Source organism: Aquarana catesbeiana, linkage group LG08 (assembly GCF_042186555.1).
Source record: "Aquarana catesbeiana isolate 2022-GZ linkage group LG08, ASM4218655v1, whole genome shotgun sequence".
Lineage (NCBI taxonomy): Eukaryota > Metazoa > Chordata > Amphibia > Anura > Ranidae > Aquarana > Aquarana catesbeiana.
The window spans coordinates 37,082,794-37,101,788 of record NC_133331.1 but is presented as its reverse complement, the minus strand read 5'-3'; the positions used below and the strand labels follow the sequence as shown (position 1 = coordinate 37,101,788).

The window sequence follows — 18,995 nt, the reverse complement described above, 5'->3', positions numbered from 1 at the left end:
GCGCACTGTGCATGCGTAAGTTGCGCTGCGCTCTGTCAGTGGCCAGGCAATCTTCTGGGACCTGTGACGTGTCCCAGGAGATTTCAGGGAGGGAGGGGCCTCCTAGGGGGGAGGAGAAGTCGCATAGGTAGTCAAAAGGAGGAAGTGGGACAGGAAGTACACGGTCCCCCCCCCCAAAACAATGACATGCCAATTGTGGGGACGAGGAGTACTTAAAGTGGAATTTCCACTTTTAGGTGGAACTCTGCTTTAACCTTATTAGATCAGTACCAGAAAAAAAGGATACTAACATGCCATTCTGACTATAACTGTCGGTGAGCACGGCAGTGCGGATTCCCACTTGCAAGATTCATCTGCACTGGCACTTTGATTTGCACTTATGGACTAAATGAATTAAGCTTGTTGCACTGGCACTTTAATTTACAATATCAATTGTATATGTATAGACACTTTGACCCCTTTTCACACTGAGGTGCTTTTCAGGCACTTTTGCGCTAAAATCAGCGCCTGAAAACTGCTTCCCATTCATTTCAATGGAAGCTTTCACACTGGGGTGGTGCCCTGGCGGGGTGGTGCAAGAAGCATCCTTGGGGCATGTTGGGAGCACTTTAAAAAATGCCTCAAAAACGCCCCTGTCCATTGAGATGAATGGGAGGCCCTTCAAAACCGCCGCAAAATGGCGCTTTTTTTTTAAAGCGCCGCAAAAACTCTGATGTTTTATGGCCAGTTTTTGAGCGCCTCAGTGTGAAAGGGTCTTAATGAGTTAGTTTACTGTATCATTGAGTTTAATGGACACATGTATTGACTTAATAGAGAGAACACAGAAATCTATGTATTAAGTATAGGTGTTGATTTGAAAAAAAGTTTTGCCTTCGGCAATACTTTAAAGGCAAAGTCCGCCCAAAGCTAATATTTTTTTGTTGATGAATATGAATGCTTTTAGAGGTGCTCACAAGATTCCTATTCTACTGATCAAGCTCTGTGACATAATCTAAATAGGAAATCCAGTAGCTTCTCTTTAACTCGGTTTTCCCGAGTGTGGCTCGGGGTTAAAATTCAGTACCATTAGCGGTAACCCCGAGCCACACTCGGGATCGCATTGCAGGATCCTGGGGCGGCGTTACTTACCTTGTCCCCGGGATCCCGCGATGTCACCCGCAGTGTCCGAGAGCTCCGTCCTCCTCCGAAGCCTATCCGTGCCAGGCTCCGTTCCCTGCGAGCGGCGCGACGCACGAGGGGGGGAGCCTGGCGGCAAATTAAAAAAAAAGTAAAAATCATAACACATACAGTACTGTAATCTTACAGATTACAGTACTGTATGAAATGATTTCACATCCCTTTTGTCCCCAGTGCTTTGGCCCATGCCCTGCATGCAGTTTTATATGATATATACTGTTCTTTCTGCCTGGAAACTGGAGATTGTCCATAGCAACCAAAAAGTGTCCCTTTACATCAAAAGTGGCTTTAGACCATCTAGAAAACAGCGATAGTAAATTAGAACACTTGCAGAATTGAGCGATAGTGAATTGTGGGGAAATTTATTTTATTACTATTTTTTTTTTTTTTTAATTATTTATTTTTATTTATTATATTATAATTTATGTTTTTGTGTTTCAAACTTTATCATACCCGGGATATCTACTAGACTCTGGTTTGGACAGATTTAAGTGTGTTATTGTTAAGATTTACAGACCTACAATATAAAACGACAAATTTCCATGCAAAATAATGGTACCGCTTTCAGCACCTAAAATCCGAAATAATCATACCGCCAGGGAGGTTAAGGCTCCATTCGCACTTGTGAGACTTGTCATGCAACTTTGGACACTAAAGTCGCATCCCATATCTTTCAATAACAGCCGCTCAAAATATGTGCAAATAGTTGGGCTGCATTCTAGAGCACAAGTTAAAACTTCCAGAAACATTTCTAGTGTAGAATTGATGGGAATTCCCACCTGTGCATGGTAACTGTTCAAGGGGGTAGGAACAATAGGTATGTTCCCATCTGCTATATTATTCAGGGAAACTTTTGTTGCATCATGGGAGATGAGTATTTTTTCTGCTTCAAATCTCCTTTAAGGTTTGGAATTCATGTACAGTGGAACCTCGGTTTGCGAGTAACGTGGATAACGAGTGTTTTGCAAAACGAGCACTGTATTTCTCAAAATCCTATCTCGGTTTGTGAGTGTTGTCTCACAAAACGAGCAGGATTCAGGCCAAAAGTGGTGTGCAGTACTGCTTTTGGCCTGAGGTGGGGGGCGCCGGAGCCGAACAGCGCCGATTCTCGGCGTTCGGAAATGCACGGAAAGGCCCGAGGACAGTTCGGCTGACCTCGACAAACCTCGGAAAGGCTCGTGAACGGAGTCTTTCCAAGGTTTGCCGAGGTCAGCCGAAGTGTGCTCGGGCCTTTTCCGCCTCTGGCCGCATGCGGTATTGCATCCCATTGAAGTCAATGCGGAACAAATTATTTTCATTTCCATTGACTTCAATAGGAAAACTCGCTTTGATATGCGCGTACTTTGGATTATGAGCATACTCCTGGAATGGATTATGCTCGTAATCCGGGGTTCCACCGTAAAGAGTTTTTTTTTAGGAGTATTCAATACATGCAATTTTTTTTTATACAACTAGGACTTATTTACACTTCTTTGCTGTTTTTCAGTGCATTAACATCTTGTGCTCCGGAAGGTTTTACCCCATTAATGGCCAGACCATTTTTTGCTATTTAGCACCGTGCTACTTTTACTGGTAATTGCACAGTCATACAACGCTGTACCCAAATTAAATATATACTTTATATTGTTTTTTTTCACACAAATAGAGCTTTCTTTTGGTGGTATTTGATCACCACCGTGTTTTTAAAATTGTATTATATAAACGAAAAAAGACAGAAAATTTGAAAAAAGTAACAGTATTTTTTATTTCCTGTCTAAAACATATCCAGTAATAAAAAAAAAAATGTCTTCATAGATTGCTGTGGCCGTATGAGCTGTTACTGTGGGCAGGCGGTCCATAAGTGGTTAAAGTTGTTGTAAACCCTCTCATATACAGTACCCAGTGAAGTGACTGGCCTTAGATGATGCACAGAGATTAAACAAATCCTCCTACATAAGTTTTACTTGTTTATCTGCAGCAGTGTTTCTCAACCTTTTTACAGTCAAGGCACGCTTTAAAAATTATGGACAGTCTCGAGGCACCCTTTAAAAAATATGGACAGTCTTGACGCACCCCATTCTAAATTGTAAAAACTACTGTAATTGTTTTGCATAATGCAGAAACATCCACACAAGTAGGACACCCAATGTTAGAGGTGATTTATTCTACCAAAGCAAATACACTTTTGCCAACGGGTACTGACTAGTATTCCAAGGTTTCTCTTCTCCCTTGGGTTTTTCTCCATCACTCCACTAAGGTGCCCTCAATGCTAAAGGAGGGGGGGAAGGGAAGGGTCAAAGAAGGATACTATGCAGTATGCAGGCGACTGACATCCTCCATATCAACTGGTGATGCCATTGGTCATTAGGACGCCGATGGCTAGAAGGTTGTAATGGTGCACAATGAAAAAAGGCAGGCTTTATCTACATGCTGGCTTGTATACACTTTTTGGGCAATTTTTAGGCATTTTGCCAAGGCACCCCTGAAGAAACCTCAGGGCACCCTGGTTGAAAAAGGCTGATCTGCAGTCTTCTCTTCTCTACACCCCTTCAGAAGGGCAGGACCATGTTAAAATCCTTCTTCATCTGTAAGAAGCACAGAGGAGGGGGCGGAGAGCTGCAGTTACACTGTGTGAGAGCTGATTGGAGGAAAGGTGCACACCCCTCTTCCCACAGCGCACAGGAGCGAAGGAAACATTCACGGCTGTGTTCTGGATAGACAAGCTCTGTGCTGAGCTCTCCTTGCGTCACAAATTAATCTCATGTGTCGGGAAAACTTCTCAGAAGTGACTCATGCTGATAACAGAGGAACAAAGCACCAGAGAGGAATGACACTTAGAGCTTTGGGGAGAGAGAGAGATAAATAAGCACTATAGATATATGTGCTTTGCTCAGATTCAATTACTGACCACTTTAAGGCAGTTTGTTCTTTTTGACCATACTTATTGTATTTGGGCCAATTATGTTTTTTTTTTTCTTGTCACATCTACCACTGCATGTGTTTTGTGGTGCTCTGTAGTATGGGTGTGTTGCCCATTACTGTGTTAGTGTTTGGAGGTGCCATTCAAAATAAATGGTAACTCACTCCTATACACACAATACAACAATGCACAGATCTGAATTCTTCCTCAATGTTTAGCATTGAGTTTTATTGGCACTCCAGTGTAGGCTTCCTCCACAGTCTCAAAATCTGATGGTTTTTAATTGTTTAGGGATTGCAGCATGAGTAAGAGGGGGGGGAATATAGGACAATGCGATTTAAAAAAAACGTGGGGCACTCTGTCATATGGAATAAAATTACGCTGAAAAATGGCATGAGTACTTTGAAGAAGAATCAGGTTATTTGATCACATTGCAGCATTTCTCATTTAAGAAATGGAAAAGGCTTGTGGAGAAGGGCTTTATCTTCTCTATTAATGCCCTTGCGTTGATGCTGTTTACTTATATGTGTAATGTATTTTTACAGTCTCTAGTACATCGTACAGTAGAACCTTATCCTGAAGATCAGAGTTCTGCAGACGGTGTGATGAGAGCGCACTTCAGCAAGCTTCATCGGTTGATTATGATTCATTACAAGATGATAGATGACCCACTGAACTTTAAGATTCCTGTTTTGCTCAAGAAAAAAAAAAAAAATATCCTTTCGATATTACCTGATGTGGAGCCCATAGCACTACTCCTAGAAATACAGGGTGCATCACATTACATAGAAACGATAACATTGAATGTTCTGTGTGTGACAACACGCTGTGCTTATCTGTCTCTAACAGCATTCATCGTTTTGTCATATATAATATATACATTTATTTATATATTTTTCCTCTTTTTTTTTTATTTATTTCTTTGTAGGGGAAGTTCATTCACATTTGAGCAAGACTTTCAAAGTAAGTTTGTGGGGAAATTTCGGGTATTTTTTAGATGTGTTGTGAAAAGCGTTGCCGGAGAGTTCACCGTTGTGTTGCCAGAGAGTTCACCGTACAAGATTTGGAATACCTCAAGGTCAACTGTTGTTTTAAAAATTGATTGATGGAATGATTATTGTCTCTGACAGTTATGGTAAGGCCTCATGCACTCTGCATGTTTAGCCAGCGGTGCATGAGGCTCCAGCATTTAGCTGTGGCTGGGGTGTACAAGCCCACCATCCACAGGCGCACACCATCCAGCCTTGCTGCCAGCAGCCTATCAAACTCGGAGAGTCTGACAGATGCTGAATGCGGCTGGGCAGTGCACTTAGCAGTACTTTTTTTTTAGGGCACTATGCACCTAGGGAGGAATACCCAGCAATGCAGCCTGCTTTCATTCTGGGCATTCATCTCTGCCCACATACTGCCCTAAACATACTGTACATGGTGCTCCGTCCATCCGCAGCAGCTGTCAGATCCTCAGAGTTTTTTTTATTTATTTTTACAGTTTTACACAGTGTACAAAAGGTACAGTAATATTATTTTTTTATTAACCACTTGCTGACCAGCCGCCGTCATCATACTGCGACAGGTCGGCACAATCCCGCAAATCTCTGTAGTTGTACGTCGGCACGTTTAAGGTCAATATCAGACGCGTGGGACCCGATGCGCGTGGCTGGCAGCCACGATGTCCGCCGGCCACCCGCGATCGCGGGCACGAGAGCCAGAACGGGAATGTGTGTGTGTTTACACACACACATCCCCGTTCTGACAGGAGAGGAGAGACAGATCTGCCTTCCTACTAATCAGGAACAACGATCTGTCTCCTCCTCCAGTCAGTCCCAACCCCCTCACAGTTAGAAACACACATGAAGGAACACATTTAACCCCTTGATTGCCCCCCCTAGTGTTAACCCCTTCCTTCCCAGTGATATTTACACAGTAATCAGTGCATTTTTATAGCACTGATCGCTGTATACATGTCATTGGTCCCAAAATAGTGTCAGAAGTGTCCGATTTGTCCGCTGCAATGTCGCAGTCCCGCTAAAAATCGCAGATCGCCGCCATTACTAGTAAAAAAAATAAAATAATAAAAATGCCATAAATATATCCCCTATTTTGAAGACGCTATAACTTTTGCGCAAACCAATCAATATACGCTTATTGCAATTTTTTTTTTTACCAAAAATATGTAGAAGAATATATATCGGTGTAAACTTTTAAAAAAATTTTTTGGGGGTTATATATTATGGCAAAAAGTATAAAATATTGTTTCTTTTTCTTGTTCAAAATTGTCGCTCTTTTTTTGTTTATGCCGCAAAAAATAAAAACCGCAGAGGTGATCAAATACCACCAAAAGAAAGCTCTGTTTGTGGGGAAAAAAGGACGTCAATTTTGTTTGGGTACAACATCGCACGACTGCGCAATTGTCAGTTAAAGCGACGCAGTGCCGTATCGCAAAAAAATGGCCTGGTCATTAAGGGGGAAAATCATCCAGTCTGTAAGTGTACATTTTACATTGTATACAAAAAGTACAGTAATAAATTCATAATGTCCAAAAAGTACATTACACTTGCAAAAAAAAAAACCCCAAAGAAATATAAAAAAATGCAATAGTGCAAAATAACCAGACCGCTCAATGAAGGTGGTCAAAAGTGCTTTGCAATCACGGGAATACTAAAAATACCTCCTCTCCCTCCCCACCCACCTCCTGTACACAGCAGTACCAACCCCTTCCTGGCTAAGCAAGACATGCTGACCAATTAATATTCAGTGATAAATTAGGTAGCCCCAAGAAAGTATAGGGGGGTCACCAATGTGTTACATAGCTGGGTAATTTATCAAATACACAAACCGCGCAGTGTCTGGGTTCTATATGATATGGCACACCGCCCCTAAGTAAAGAGCCCAAGGAGAGCAAGTAACAATACAAGCAGCGGTACAGAGAACTTGATTACATTAAGTTTCAGTTCTATGAGCACTTAGGCATTAGTGTCAGATGTGGACATCCAGCTGTGACAGAACACCTCAAATTTTTGGATAAATACCCTATTCAGATAAGTAGCCTTATATAAGGGCAACGCCGTGTTCACCAACCCCTTCCAAAGAAGGAGCAGCGGGCTTTTTCCAATGCAAAATGATTGCTTTGCAAGCATAAAATAATACATAGTCGGGTCTGTCCCATCCACTAAACCCAACAGGCAGACCAAGACCGTCAGTGTAATCGGAAGAGTCACAACTTCTGCTTTGAGTTCCACTTTAGAACTGTAGAAATGTAAAAATTCTCATTTTGACCATAGGAGCAGGATGAAAAATGTTCTTGAGCAAACAACATTCTAATTTTGAATGTGGTTTTTGTGCGGGGAAAATTTGTATACATTGTAATGACTACCTGGCTAATACGTCTAGGATGACGTTTGACTAGCAGGCCTGCTATCGTAAGGCCTTTCAAATGGATTTGCTTACTTAATTATGGCTAGAGAGAATTTTCTGACAAGTGATTTCTGTACAAACCTTCAGATTCAAATCTACTCGTGTGCTCAATCCAGGTATCATGGTCACCTCACCTTACACTCTCCTCCCCACCTCTTTCTCTGAGAGTTTTTCCTCTCCTTTCCTCTCCTTTCTCTGCTCTATGCACCTTTATCTTTCTTTTCACAATTCCATGTTTGCTTCTCTCAAATACTGTATGGAACTACCCCTTCTCTTTATCCGCTATAGGAGTCTACATACAATGAAACTTCGGGCCATTTCACACTATATGTGCTAAAATGTCTGTCACTGCAGGACACACAGCAAACAATTGTTTCATATGTGTTCCATTCACAATGCAATGCAGGCTAGTGCTGTGCTAAAATGCAGACATGTTGCATTTTATTGCAGCACATCGGGCCGAATCGCACTGCAGTGTCGGGCAGCAGAGTACATCATGCTGCCAAACTTTGCAGTCAATGAAATGTATGTTTTGTGCACTTCAAATAAAGCTCATACTAATCGCGCACCACACCGCCCCCTAGCATGGCTGGAGCGGTGAATTGCTCCTGGTGCTCTGCGTTGCAGTGTAAATTGGCCCCTTCTTTTTATTTAAAGAGGAAGTAAACCCTGATGGGTCTTACTTCCTCTTTTTACCCTGCAAAGTAAAAGCATAATAGACTAATATGCATCACATACTAGCCAATTATGTGCCACTTACCTGCAAACGAACACCCACACTGTCCCCACTGGTGGCCGCATCCATCTTCACCCTCTTCCTTCCGGGGCCGCAGACTCCGGCTCTGTGACTGGCCAGAGTCACTCCCGTGCGTGCCTGCGGGAGCCGTCAGTCATGTCACTTGCTAGTGAAGAAACGGCACAGAGGGCCGTTTCTTTACAGCGCATGCACCGATGACATCATCGGCGCACTACAAGGTAAATATCTCCTAAAAGGCGCATGTTTAGGAGATATTTACAGTACCTATAGGTAAGCCTTATTACAGGCTTACCTATAGGTACAGCTTCCGCATTGGGGGGGTATACAACCACTTTAACCACTTGACCTCCTAAAGGTTTCATCCCCTTCATGACCAGACCATTTTTTGATTTTCAACACTGCGCTAATTTTACTAGCAATTGTGCAGTCATACAACACTGTCTGCAAATTTAATTTTTAGCATTTTTTTTTACACAAATAGAGGTTTCTTTTGATGGTATTTGATCACCACTTGTTTTTTTTATTTTTTTATTATATAAACGAAAAAAGACCAAATGTTTTGAATAAAAAAAAGCGCTATTTTCTAATTTCTGTCTTAAAACATATCCAATGAAAAAATATAATTTCTTCATAAATTTAGGCCAAAATGGATTCTGCTACATGTCTTTGGTAATAAAAAAAAATAGTGTATATTAAGTGGTTTGTATGAAAGTTATAGCATCTACAAACTATTGTATATATACTGGAATTTACGCAGCTATAAACGCTATACTGTAATAGCGGTAATCAGCGACTGTGGACTGTGATAGGGTGGCGGGCAATCTGGTGCTAACAGGCACTATCTGGGAGGATCACTAACTGCTTTTACTTCACTACCTGAATGTTTTTTTCTCTCTGCTTTATAGGGAGAATAAACAACTAGATCACTTTTTCCATGCACACAGAGTTCTGTGTGATTGGATGCAGCCAGTCATTTGACTTCAGTTGATCACGGGGGGTGCACATACACACTGCCGAATCAGAGGAAAGGGCCGACGTGCGGGTACGTGATTGTGCCTGCACCCGCAGGCCCGCTCGCAGTATATTTACTGTGATGGTTCGACAGGTGGTTAATTCTTACCATGCTTTTTGTCCATATAAATACTAATATCTGTAATTAAAGCTGAATACCAGGGTTAGTCTATTTTGAATGTTTACCTTGGGCCAACTTGACCCAATGTAGGTTTGCATATGTGATACCTGACTGGCCTTTGTGTAATGCCCCGTACACACGATCAGAAATTCTGCCAGCAAAAGTCCGATGTGAGCTTTTGGTCAGAAATTCCGACCGTGTGTATGCTCCATCGGACTTTTGCTGGCAGAATTCCAGCCAGCAAAAGATTGAGAGCAGGTTCTCTATTTTTCGGTCGGAAAAAGTTCCTGTCCGAAAATGCGTTCGTCTGTATGCAATTTGGACTTTGAAACAATTCAACGCATGCTCAGAAGCAATTAAAGAAGGTTTGGAGAGGGATCAACCAGGACTTCTCCAATTAAGTCCTACCTCCTCCAGGAAAATGGTTATAGACTATTACGGTACCTCATAAACACATACAGGATAGATAAAATTTCAGTTTATTCAAAAAGTGAACATGTTAAAAAATCCATATGTGGATATGGATTGACAACTATATAATACAAACTCATTATCCCTTTTTATTTATTTTATTTTTGCATACATTAGTTTACTTTGCCACTAATGACATATTATCTTTCGTCTAACCTTGTGGCGTTCATTCTATAACTGCATGCTCAGAAGCATTGAACTTCTTTTTCTCAGCTCGTCGTAGTGTTGTACATCACTGCATTCTTGACAGTCAAAAGTTCAGAGAACTTTTGTGTGACCGTGTGTATGCAAAGCAAACTTGAGCGGAATTCCGTCGGAAAAACCATCCAAGTTTTTTCTGGCTGAATTTCTGATCGTGTGTACGGGGTACTACAGTGATGGCCACAATATTCCTAGTGTAATGCCGAGCGGCTGCTCTTCTGCATAGTAACAAGCGGAGTTCGCTTGCTTGGCACAGCTGCCATTCAGAGAATGCCTCGCGTATTTCTCAATTAATGCAAAGTGTTCTCAGATTGGATGAGGGGGAGATCATGATCATTTCCTTCCCCCTTCTCCGCCTCTCCCAGTCAGAGAATGCTTTGCATGAAAGTGGTTGTAAACCCTCTGGGACCACTTTAGCCTACAGGTAAGCCTAGATTAAGGCTTACCTGTAGGTGCAAGAAATATCTCCTTAATCTACACGGTTAAGGAGATATTTAACAAAAAACGGGCACCGCTGTCTACAGTGGAGGCGCACTGAGCATGCCGTTAGTGAAGGCGAACATGCCTTAACTGACGGAATGCGCCAGAGTGACGTCATCGCTGCTCCGGCCAGTCACAGAGCCGGAGTCGCGATACCCGGAAGTCACTCCGGGATAGATGGCGACGGCGGAAGAGGTGAACGAGGGTTGCTTCGGGGGCTTCGATCTGAGGTAAGTTATTCATAACGAGCTAGTATGCTATGCATACTAGCTCATTATGACTTTGCCTTGCAGGGTGTATTATTTATTTATTTTTTTTTTAGGCTTTACTTCCTCTTGAATGCCTGTAGTTACAGTGCAAGAGGGCAGCCGCTCGGGGCCCCCAGAAGAGCTCAAAAATCACTATAGTAGTTTTTAATAAAACAGTGATTTACAAATGACATAGAGACACATCAGGTATGTATAATTACGTTGTGCCAAGCTGGCCCAATGCAAGTATGCAAAATTTATAATCACTGGAGTTCAGCTTTGAATTAATATGTATGACAATTGTGCTACTCTATATGACTTTTTGTATACACAAATCTTTTAGTGTATCATTGTCAGTGTTGAATTCAGTAAAGAATATACAAAAAAAATAAAAAAGGTTATGCTAGTATGGCACAGCAGTACATCAATGTTCCCTGTATTTCTGAATATATACAGTATACATAGACACACATGCATAAATCCCCGTATTTCTGAATATATACAGTATATATAGACACACCTGCATAACCATTTTTATATTTATACAAAGCTGCATTGCCTAATTTCCACAGTAGCATTCTAATATGAATCATTTAAAAAAATAACATATATTTTACAGGATTAACCGCAGATAATATAAAAATGTACCTTGTATTTACCTATTTTAAAAAGCAAATGATGATTTTCCATGTTACCCTTTGGAAAAATGCAAGAAATGGAAACAATTACACGTTTAAAGTATTTTGTCAGTGATCGCTGATGGGAATTATTTTACGTACACTCCACCATATATTAAAAACAATTTAATATAGCAAGGCTCAAGAGGTTATCAGCACGGATGTGGTAACTTGTTCAAATTTATGTTTACTAAAATGCTATGTCCCTGGAGCTGTGGTATTAATAACCATGCAACAAAATTATGTTCCCCACTTCCTGTCACCTGTGATAAGTAACCGTGAATTTGAAGAATATTTTATCTCAGTTTAAAGAAGTTATAGATATTCCCTCTCGAGGCGGTTTTCTCAGATGGCCACATAAATATTGACTGCTATCTGAACTTTCTAAAGTGTCCAAATGGCAAACCAATAACAACATCAACTTTTACCCTGTGTTGCATCCACAATAAAACTGCAGATTCAAGCAAATATAAATATATGGTACATAGTATAATTTGTGGGGGAAAAAAAACTCAAAATATCACATTGTTCTATGCCAATTAAAGTGGTTCTAAAGGCAGAAGATTTTTTTTTTCATCTTAATGCATTAAAGTGACATTAAAGTCTCATTTTTTTTTTTTTTCGTTTAAAAATGTACCTGTTCTGTTGCAGTTGGTTTTGCACAGAGCAGCCCAGATCCTCCTCTTCTCGGGTCCCCGGGCCCTCCCTCCTGCCCCACATCAAGGAGCTTGCTATGGGGGCGCCCGAGCCGAGCCGCTGCTCTGTGTGTCCATTCAGACATGGGGCCACGACTTGGCCTCCGACCCCCCTCTCTCTTCTCATTGGCTGACTGACTTTGATTGACAGCAGCTGGAGCCAAATGACTCCTGCTGCTGTCTCAGTCCCGATGAGAGAGAGAGACCCCTGACAGCCGAGGCTCTCATGCGACATCGCTGGATGGAGATGGGGCTCAGTTAAATATTAGGGTGGGCTGAGGGGCCCATATTTTAAGGAAGCAGTTATGTCTTCCATCGACCTGTTTTCAACTTGAGTTGAATGGAGGATTTGTTTGTTGCCAAAATGGCAGGATGTACACATGGGCAGCATTTATTAAATGTAAAAGTTATTCTTTTTTTTCTTTTTTTTTTTATAGTGATACTTGAGAATAGAGGTTAATTGTAGAAGGAGTGCAGCTAGATTAGCTGTGAGATCCACATCTGTTAATATCTTAATTATAGTGTTTACTTGGCTCCAGAACCTCTGTAACATCAGATATTCCCAGATGATATAAAGTATTGTATTAATGGCTTTATTACCACGGCAGCAAATCAGAGAGCCATTCGGAAGGGCTGTGTGGAGGATGGAGGGAACCCTATACCATCTGGAAGCTATATTATAACCTACTTATTTGTGTTTTGTTAGAAATTGAGACTTGATGAGCAAAGAAAAGAATAGGACCTTTTTTTTTTTCCGGAGTGAGTGTTATCTCTAGATCTTTTTGCAAGGATGAAATTTCTCTTATTAGCGCAGCCATTTTTATTGAGCTGCTCGCTGTATTGCTATAAACCCTTTATTGTGAAACCTCAAATCTCCTACCTGTGGCATTTTGTGTTGAATTCCATATACCAATGCTGCTCGGTTTTGCTTCCATGTGCCGCGTACACACGATCGGAATTTCCGTCAGAAAAAACTTGGATGGTTTTTCCGACGGGATTCCGCTCAAGCTTGCCTTGCATACACACGGTCACACAAAAGTTCTCTGAACTTTCGACCGTCAAGAACGCGGTGACGTACAACACCACGACGAGCCGAGAAAATGAAGTTCAATGCTTCTGAGCATGCGTCAAATTGTTTCCGAGTATGCGTGATTTTTTGCGCGTCTGAATTGCATACAGGAGCTTTTCCCGACCGAAAAATAGAGAACCTGCTCTCAATCTTTTGCAGGCTGGAATTCCGCCAGCAAAATACCGACTGAGCATACACACGGTCGGAATTTCCGACAAAAAGCTCTCATCGGAGTTTTGTTGGCGGCATTTCCGGGCATTAGTCTAAGTTAATAGTGTGTTCAGTCACGTGTTATAATGAGAGAAAATTTGACAGTGAGCCAATCACACGAGTTTGGGATGTTCTGGAGGAACACCCCCATATAAGGAAGCTATGTTTTTGCTAAATTACTGGTAAATCGTAGCCGCCTGCAGATGAAACATTGAAGGTCATTTTTTATATTATTTGTTCATGGAAAGGTTTGTGTTATTTTAAGAAGGGTGGAGTTAAATAAACCAAAACACCCTGAAATGGTTAACCACTTCAGCCCCAGAAGGATTTACCTCCTTCCTGACCAGAGCACTTTTTGCGATTCGGCACTGCGTCGCTTTAACTGATATTTGCGCAGTCGTGCGACGACATACCCAAACAAAATTGACGTCCTTTTTTTCCAACAAATAGAGCTTTCTTTTGGTGATATTTGATCACCTCTGCGGTTTTTATTTTTTTTGCGCTATAAACAAAAAAAGAGCGACAATTTTGAAAAAAAAAAAAACGCATTATTTTTTACTATAATATCCCCCAAAAATATATATAAAAAACATTTTTTTCCTCAGTTTAGGCCGATACGTATTCTTCTACATAATTTTGGTAAAAAATATTGCAATAAGCGTTTATTGATTGGTTTGCGCAAAAGTTATAGCGTCTACAAAATAGGGGATAGTTTTATAGCATTTTAACTATTAGTTTTTTTTACTAGTAATGGCGGCGATCAGCGATTTTTAATTTAATTTAATGACTACGACATTATGGAGGACACGTCGGACACTTTTGGTGCGATTTTGGGACCATTCACATTTATACAGCGATCAGTGCAATTAAAAATGCATTAAATACTGTGTAAATGTGACTGGCAGTGAAGGGGTTAACCACTAGGTGGCGCTGTAGGGGTTAAGTGTGTCCTAGGGAGTGATTCTAACTGTGTGTGTGTGTGTGTGGGGGGGGCTGTGTGTGACACGACACTGATCACCGCTCCCGATTACAGGGAGCGGTGATCAATGTCAGTGTCAGTAGGCAGAACGTTTTTCCTCCCCGTGAGATGATCGCAGGGTATTCCCGTGGACATCGAGTCTGCGGGACCCACGATCACACTCACGGAGCTCCCAGCAGGCATGCGTGCGTACCCGCAAGCCGCCTCTTAAAGGGTAACAAACAGGTACATTAATCTGCCTGTACGTGCCCTTCTGCCGCAGTATATCTGCGTGAGGCGGTCGGGAAGAGGTTAACAAGCATTGGTGGATGCAAAGTCACTTGTTCCACACTGTTTCTATCCCATTACATTCCAAAGATTAACTAGTTATCTACAAAATCTTCATCACTGTTCTGCTGTGTGAGTGGCGAAAAGTAGGGCCATGCAAAAATCGACAATACATTTGATTTGCTTTCTGCAGCCTAATTGTCTAACCAATAATTTTTAACACAGTCATAGCAATCTATAGGACAACCCTGGAAATGGACCATACTTTAATTAGCAGGAATATGGAAATGTTACTTGACATTTTCCTAAATGATGTATATGCACGAGGCAGGAAAATCAGCATTGTGCACTCTTCAATAGTGTAGTTGTACTTGAAATCTGTCTCTTTAGAGGTGACTATATATTTTGCTCCCGCCACCTTAGCCAGGAGTCCTACATTTCTAGTGTATTTGAATTTGTCCCACCACTTCTCCCACAGGCTCACACCCCAGCAACTATCACCCAGTTGTCTTTCTTTTAGTCCAGGGGTCTCAAACCAGCGGCCCTGCAGCTGTTGCAAAACTACAAGTCCCATCATGCCTCTGCCTGTGGGAGTCATGCTTGTAACTGTCAGCCTTGCAATGCCTCATGGGACTTGTAGTTTCACAACAGCTGGAGGGCCGCCAGTTCGAGCCCCCTGCTTTAAAGCATCTGATTATCTCACACCTCTTGACAATGGGACCGTTTTACTGGGAAACTCCTGCTGCCTTCTGCTTTTTATAACCTAATTGGTGTATGATTGAGATCCAAGGTGAACAGTAATTATAAAAATGCTCTGCTGATGTTTGGTGTGATGCAGTTTTCAGCAGACCACCACTCTACCAGTAAAGTGGTTAAAGTGGTTCTAAAGGCAGAATTTTTTTTTATCTTAATGCATTCTATGGATTATGATAAAAAAACCCCTTCTGTGTGCAGCTCCCCCCTCAGCCCCCCTAATACTTACCTGAGCCCCATCTCAATCCAGCGATGTTGCACGACAGTCTTGGCTGTCCGGGACTCTCCCTCCTGATTAGCTGAGACACAGCAGAGGGCGCCATTGGCTCCCTCTGCTGTCAATCAAAGTCATTGAGCCAATGAGGAGAGAGAGGGGGCGGAGGCCGAGCCGCGGCTCTGTGTCAGAATGAATACACAGAGCATCGGCTCGGCTTGGGTGCCCCCATAGCAAGCTGCTTGCTGTGGAGGCAGGAGGGAGGGACCAGGAGCGCTGATGAGGGACTGGAGAAGAAGAGGATCTGGGCTGCTCTGTGCAAAACCAACTGCACAGAGCAGGTAAGTATAACATGTTTGTTATTTTTAAACAAAAAAAAAAACAAGACTTTAATATCACTTTAATCTGCAGTCTGCTTTGTTCCCTTTGTCACATTTTCTCCTCAGTGCAGCTGGTTTTTCAAAACTGCAGAGAAAATTGGAGATAAAGGGGAATTGTTTCTATCACCACCAATCAGGATTTTTATTTATTTTTTTTGTCCATTGAGAGACATTCATTTAGCAATTCGTGGACATTCAAGTTATAATGTGGTCTTTAGGAAGAAGCTGGGACACTGGCAAACACAAATGTTAAACCAGCCCCTGAATAGCTCTGCCTCCAACCATCATACCTGCAGGAATAAACCAATAGTCTTTAGACATTGGCACAGCCAGCTTCATACATGACCATTATTGTAATACTCCCATGTTCTGTAGTTTTCCACTATTTAGTCTTATTTGCAGTCATTTTTCATTTTCACTTCAGGTTTCTTGCTAAGTAGAGGACTGATATCGCAGAATGTCTCATATGTCCAGGATAATGCCACAGGTCCTTATTTAACGTGTCTAAGATTGTTTTCTAATGAGCTGATGCATGTAGTTCTATATTGGTACACAACCGTACACCATGTAATGTCTATAAGCCTGTAAATCTAAATTGTAACAACACACCATACGCATTGATTTTTGTCTTCATTCAGGAAATGGAGCCATATCCAATACTCTGTACAAGTCAGGATTACCTGCACTTAATGTCACAGTCACCTTGACAGCACTGTGCATAGTGCAGGACTAGTACAAATCTCATGGGCAGCCCAGGGACCCTGCAAGAAAAAAACTATTTTCACACTTGTCCATTACAAGTTTTTGCTGTGGACCCTTTACACCTAGGGCCAGTTGTGGCTCAGTTGTGGTTCGATTCCAACATAAAGGGGCAGTGAGCTTAGATGTTACTGATGGAACCTCTATATAGCACATTCAAATCAGGTTGCCTGGTATACAGTGCCTTGAAAAAGTATTCATACCCCTTGCAATTGTCCACATTTTGTCATGTTACAACCAAAAACGTAAATGGATTTTATTGGGATTTTATGTAATAGACCAACACAAAGTGGCACATAATTGTGAAGGGGAAGGAAAATGATAAATGGTTCTCAAAATTTTTTACAAATAAATATGTGAAAAGTGTGGTGTGCATTTGTATTTAGCCCCCTTTACTCTGATACCCAGTCACCTAATTAGTAAATAGAGTCCACATGTGCGTAATTTAAACTCAGTATAAATACAGCTGTTCTTTGTAGCCCTCAGAGGTTTGTTACAGAACCTTGGAGAACAAACCGCATCATGAAGGCCAAGGAACACACCAGACAGGTCAGGGATAAAGTTGTGGAGAAGTGTAAAGCAGGGTTAGGTTTAAAAAAATATCCCAAGCTTTGAACATATCACTGAGCACTGTTCAATCCATCATCCAATAATGGAAAGAGTATGGCACCACTGCAAACCTACCAAGACATGGCCGATCACCTAAACTGACAGGCCGGGCAAGGAGAGCATTAATCAGAGAAGCAGCCAAGAGGCCCATGGTAACTCTGGAGGAGCTGCAGAGATCCACAGCTCAGGTGGGAGAATCTGTTCTCAGGACAACTATTAGTAGTAATTTATTTTTGTTTTCCTCAACAGTTTCCTTCCACGCCACAGGAATGGCAGACTGTGGCCTCCCACTTTGCCCAGCGGTGGGACTTTCCTAACTGCGGAGGGGCAATTGATGGGAAACACGTCCACATCATCCCACCACCCAACTCGGGGTCGTACTATTTCAACTATAAGGGGTTCAATAATATTGTGATGTTGGCGGTGGTGTCGGCTAATTAGGACTTCTTGTATGTGGACGTGGGGAAGAATGGCCGAATGTCCGATGGTGGAGTCATCGCCCAGACGGAGTTCTACATGCGTCTCCAGAATGGCAGCTTGGACTTGCCACCTCCAGAGGACAATGTGGAAGGACTCCCATTCGTCTTCGTTGCGGATGAAGCATTTGCGCTGGGGGACCATCTTATGCGGCCATTCCCGATGAGGACCCTCATCCCGGAACAGAGGGTTTTTAATTACTAGCTGGCCAGAGCCAGAAGAGTGGTGGAGAACACATTTGGAATCATGGCCAGCCGGTTCCGCCTATTTCTGACACCCATCCATATGGCGGAGTATAAACTTAATCATCTAATCCTGGTGTGCTGTGTTCTCCATAACTTTTTACGCAAACATTCTGCCAACTATGCTGACTCAGTTGGGCCTGAGGCCGGAATTCTACATGATACAACCCTGACGGAGCTTGAAAGTGGCCGTCCTGGCTTGCCCTCCCTGAGTGCCGTGATGTCCGGTTAAGATACCTTGAGTTCTTTGCGGGTAGGGGGGCCATCAATATGCCAGACAATTTGTGAAGCATTTATCAAATTAAAAAAAAAAGCTAATCTTTGTTGACATTTACTGCTTGTGTTTGTTTTAGTACCTGCACAATCACATGTGCATTTAGAAAAGGTTTTTAAAACAAACCAACATGTTTGTTGTATAACAATTTTTGGGGTGGCATTATCAAAAATAGAAATGTCCATTTACAATAAAACAGGCCTGTGTAAAACCAACAAGAAAGGCAAAAAATCTTGAACTTACAAAGTTCACATATGGTAAATCTTGAAGGCAATATCAGACATGAGTATTTAGGAACTGTGTTTGATATTGCGTTCAGATGGGGTGAAGTCACCCTTTGAAAAGCCAAATTTGGAAGATGCACACCAATTTACGAATGTCAACATGTGCTAGCTGCCATCACGGGGGATCAAGGGACGTGTTTTGTGGGAGCAACCCCTTCCTCACCGCTACTTTATTATTGAGGAAGGGGTTGCACCCCCAAAACGCGTCCATTGATCTCCCGTGATGGCAGATAACACATGTTGGCACACTGTGTGCATCCTCCAAATTTGGCTTTTCGAAACATCGCTCAAAAATTTTTAAGATTGTAGCACACACAAAAAAAGTGAT

The 18,995-nt window shown here is 42.0% G+C and overlaps 1 protein-coding gene across 6 annotated transcripts in view; it reads left to right on the top strand.

Moving 5' to 3' along the window:
• The window catches only part of MGMT (O-6-methylguanine-DNA methyltransferase), a 728,754-nt gene that overhangs the window by 55,593 nt on the left and 654,166 nt on the right, over window positions 1-18,995 (top strand). For 4 of the 6 annotated variants that reach the window (XM_073595727.1, XM_073595728.1, XM_073595730.1 and 1 more), the window contains exon 2: window positions 5,004-5,038. The exons of 1 other annotated variant lie outside the window; for it this stretch is intronic. In XM_073595727.1, the coding sequence (XP_073451828.1) occupies window positions 5,004-5,038 (35 nt within the window). Of the gene's footprint in view, window positions 1-5,003; window positions 5,039-18,995 lie in introns of those variants that run through there. One more of the 6 variants, XM_073595732.1, reaches the window with a different exon arrangement.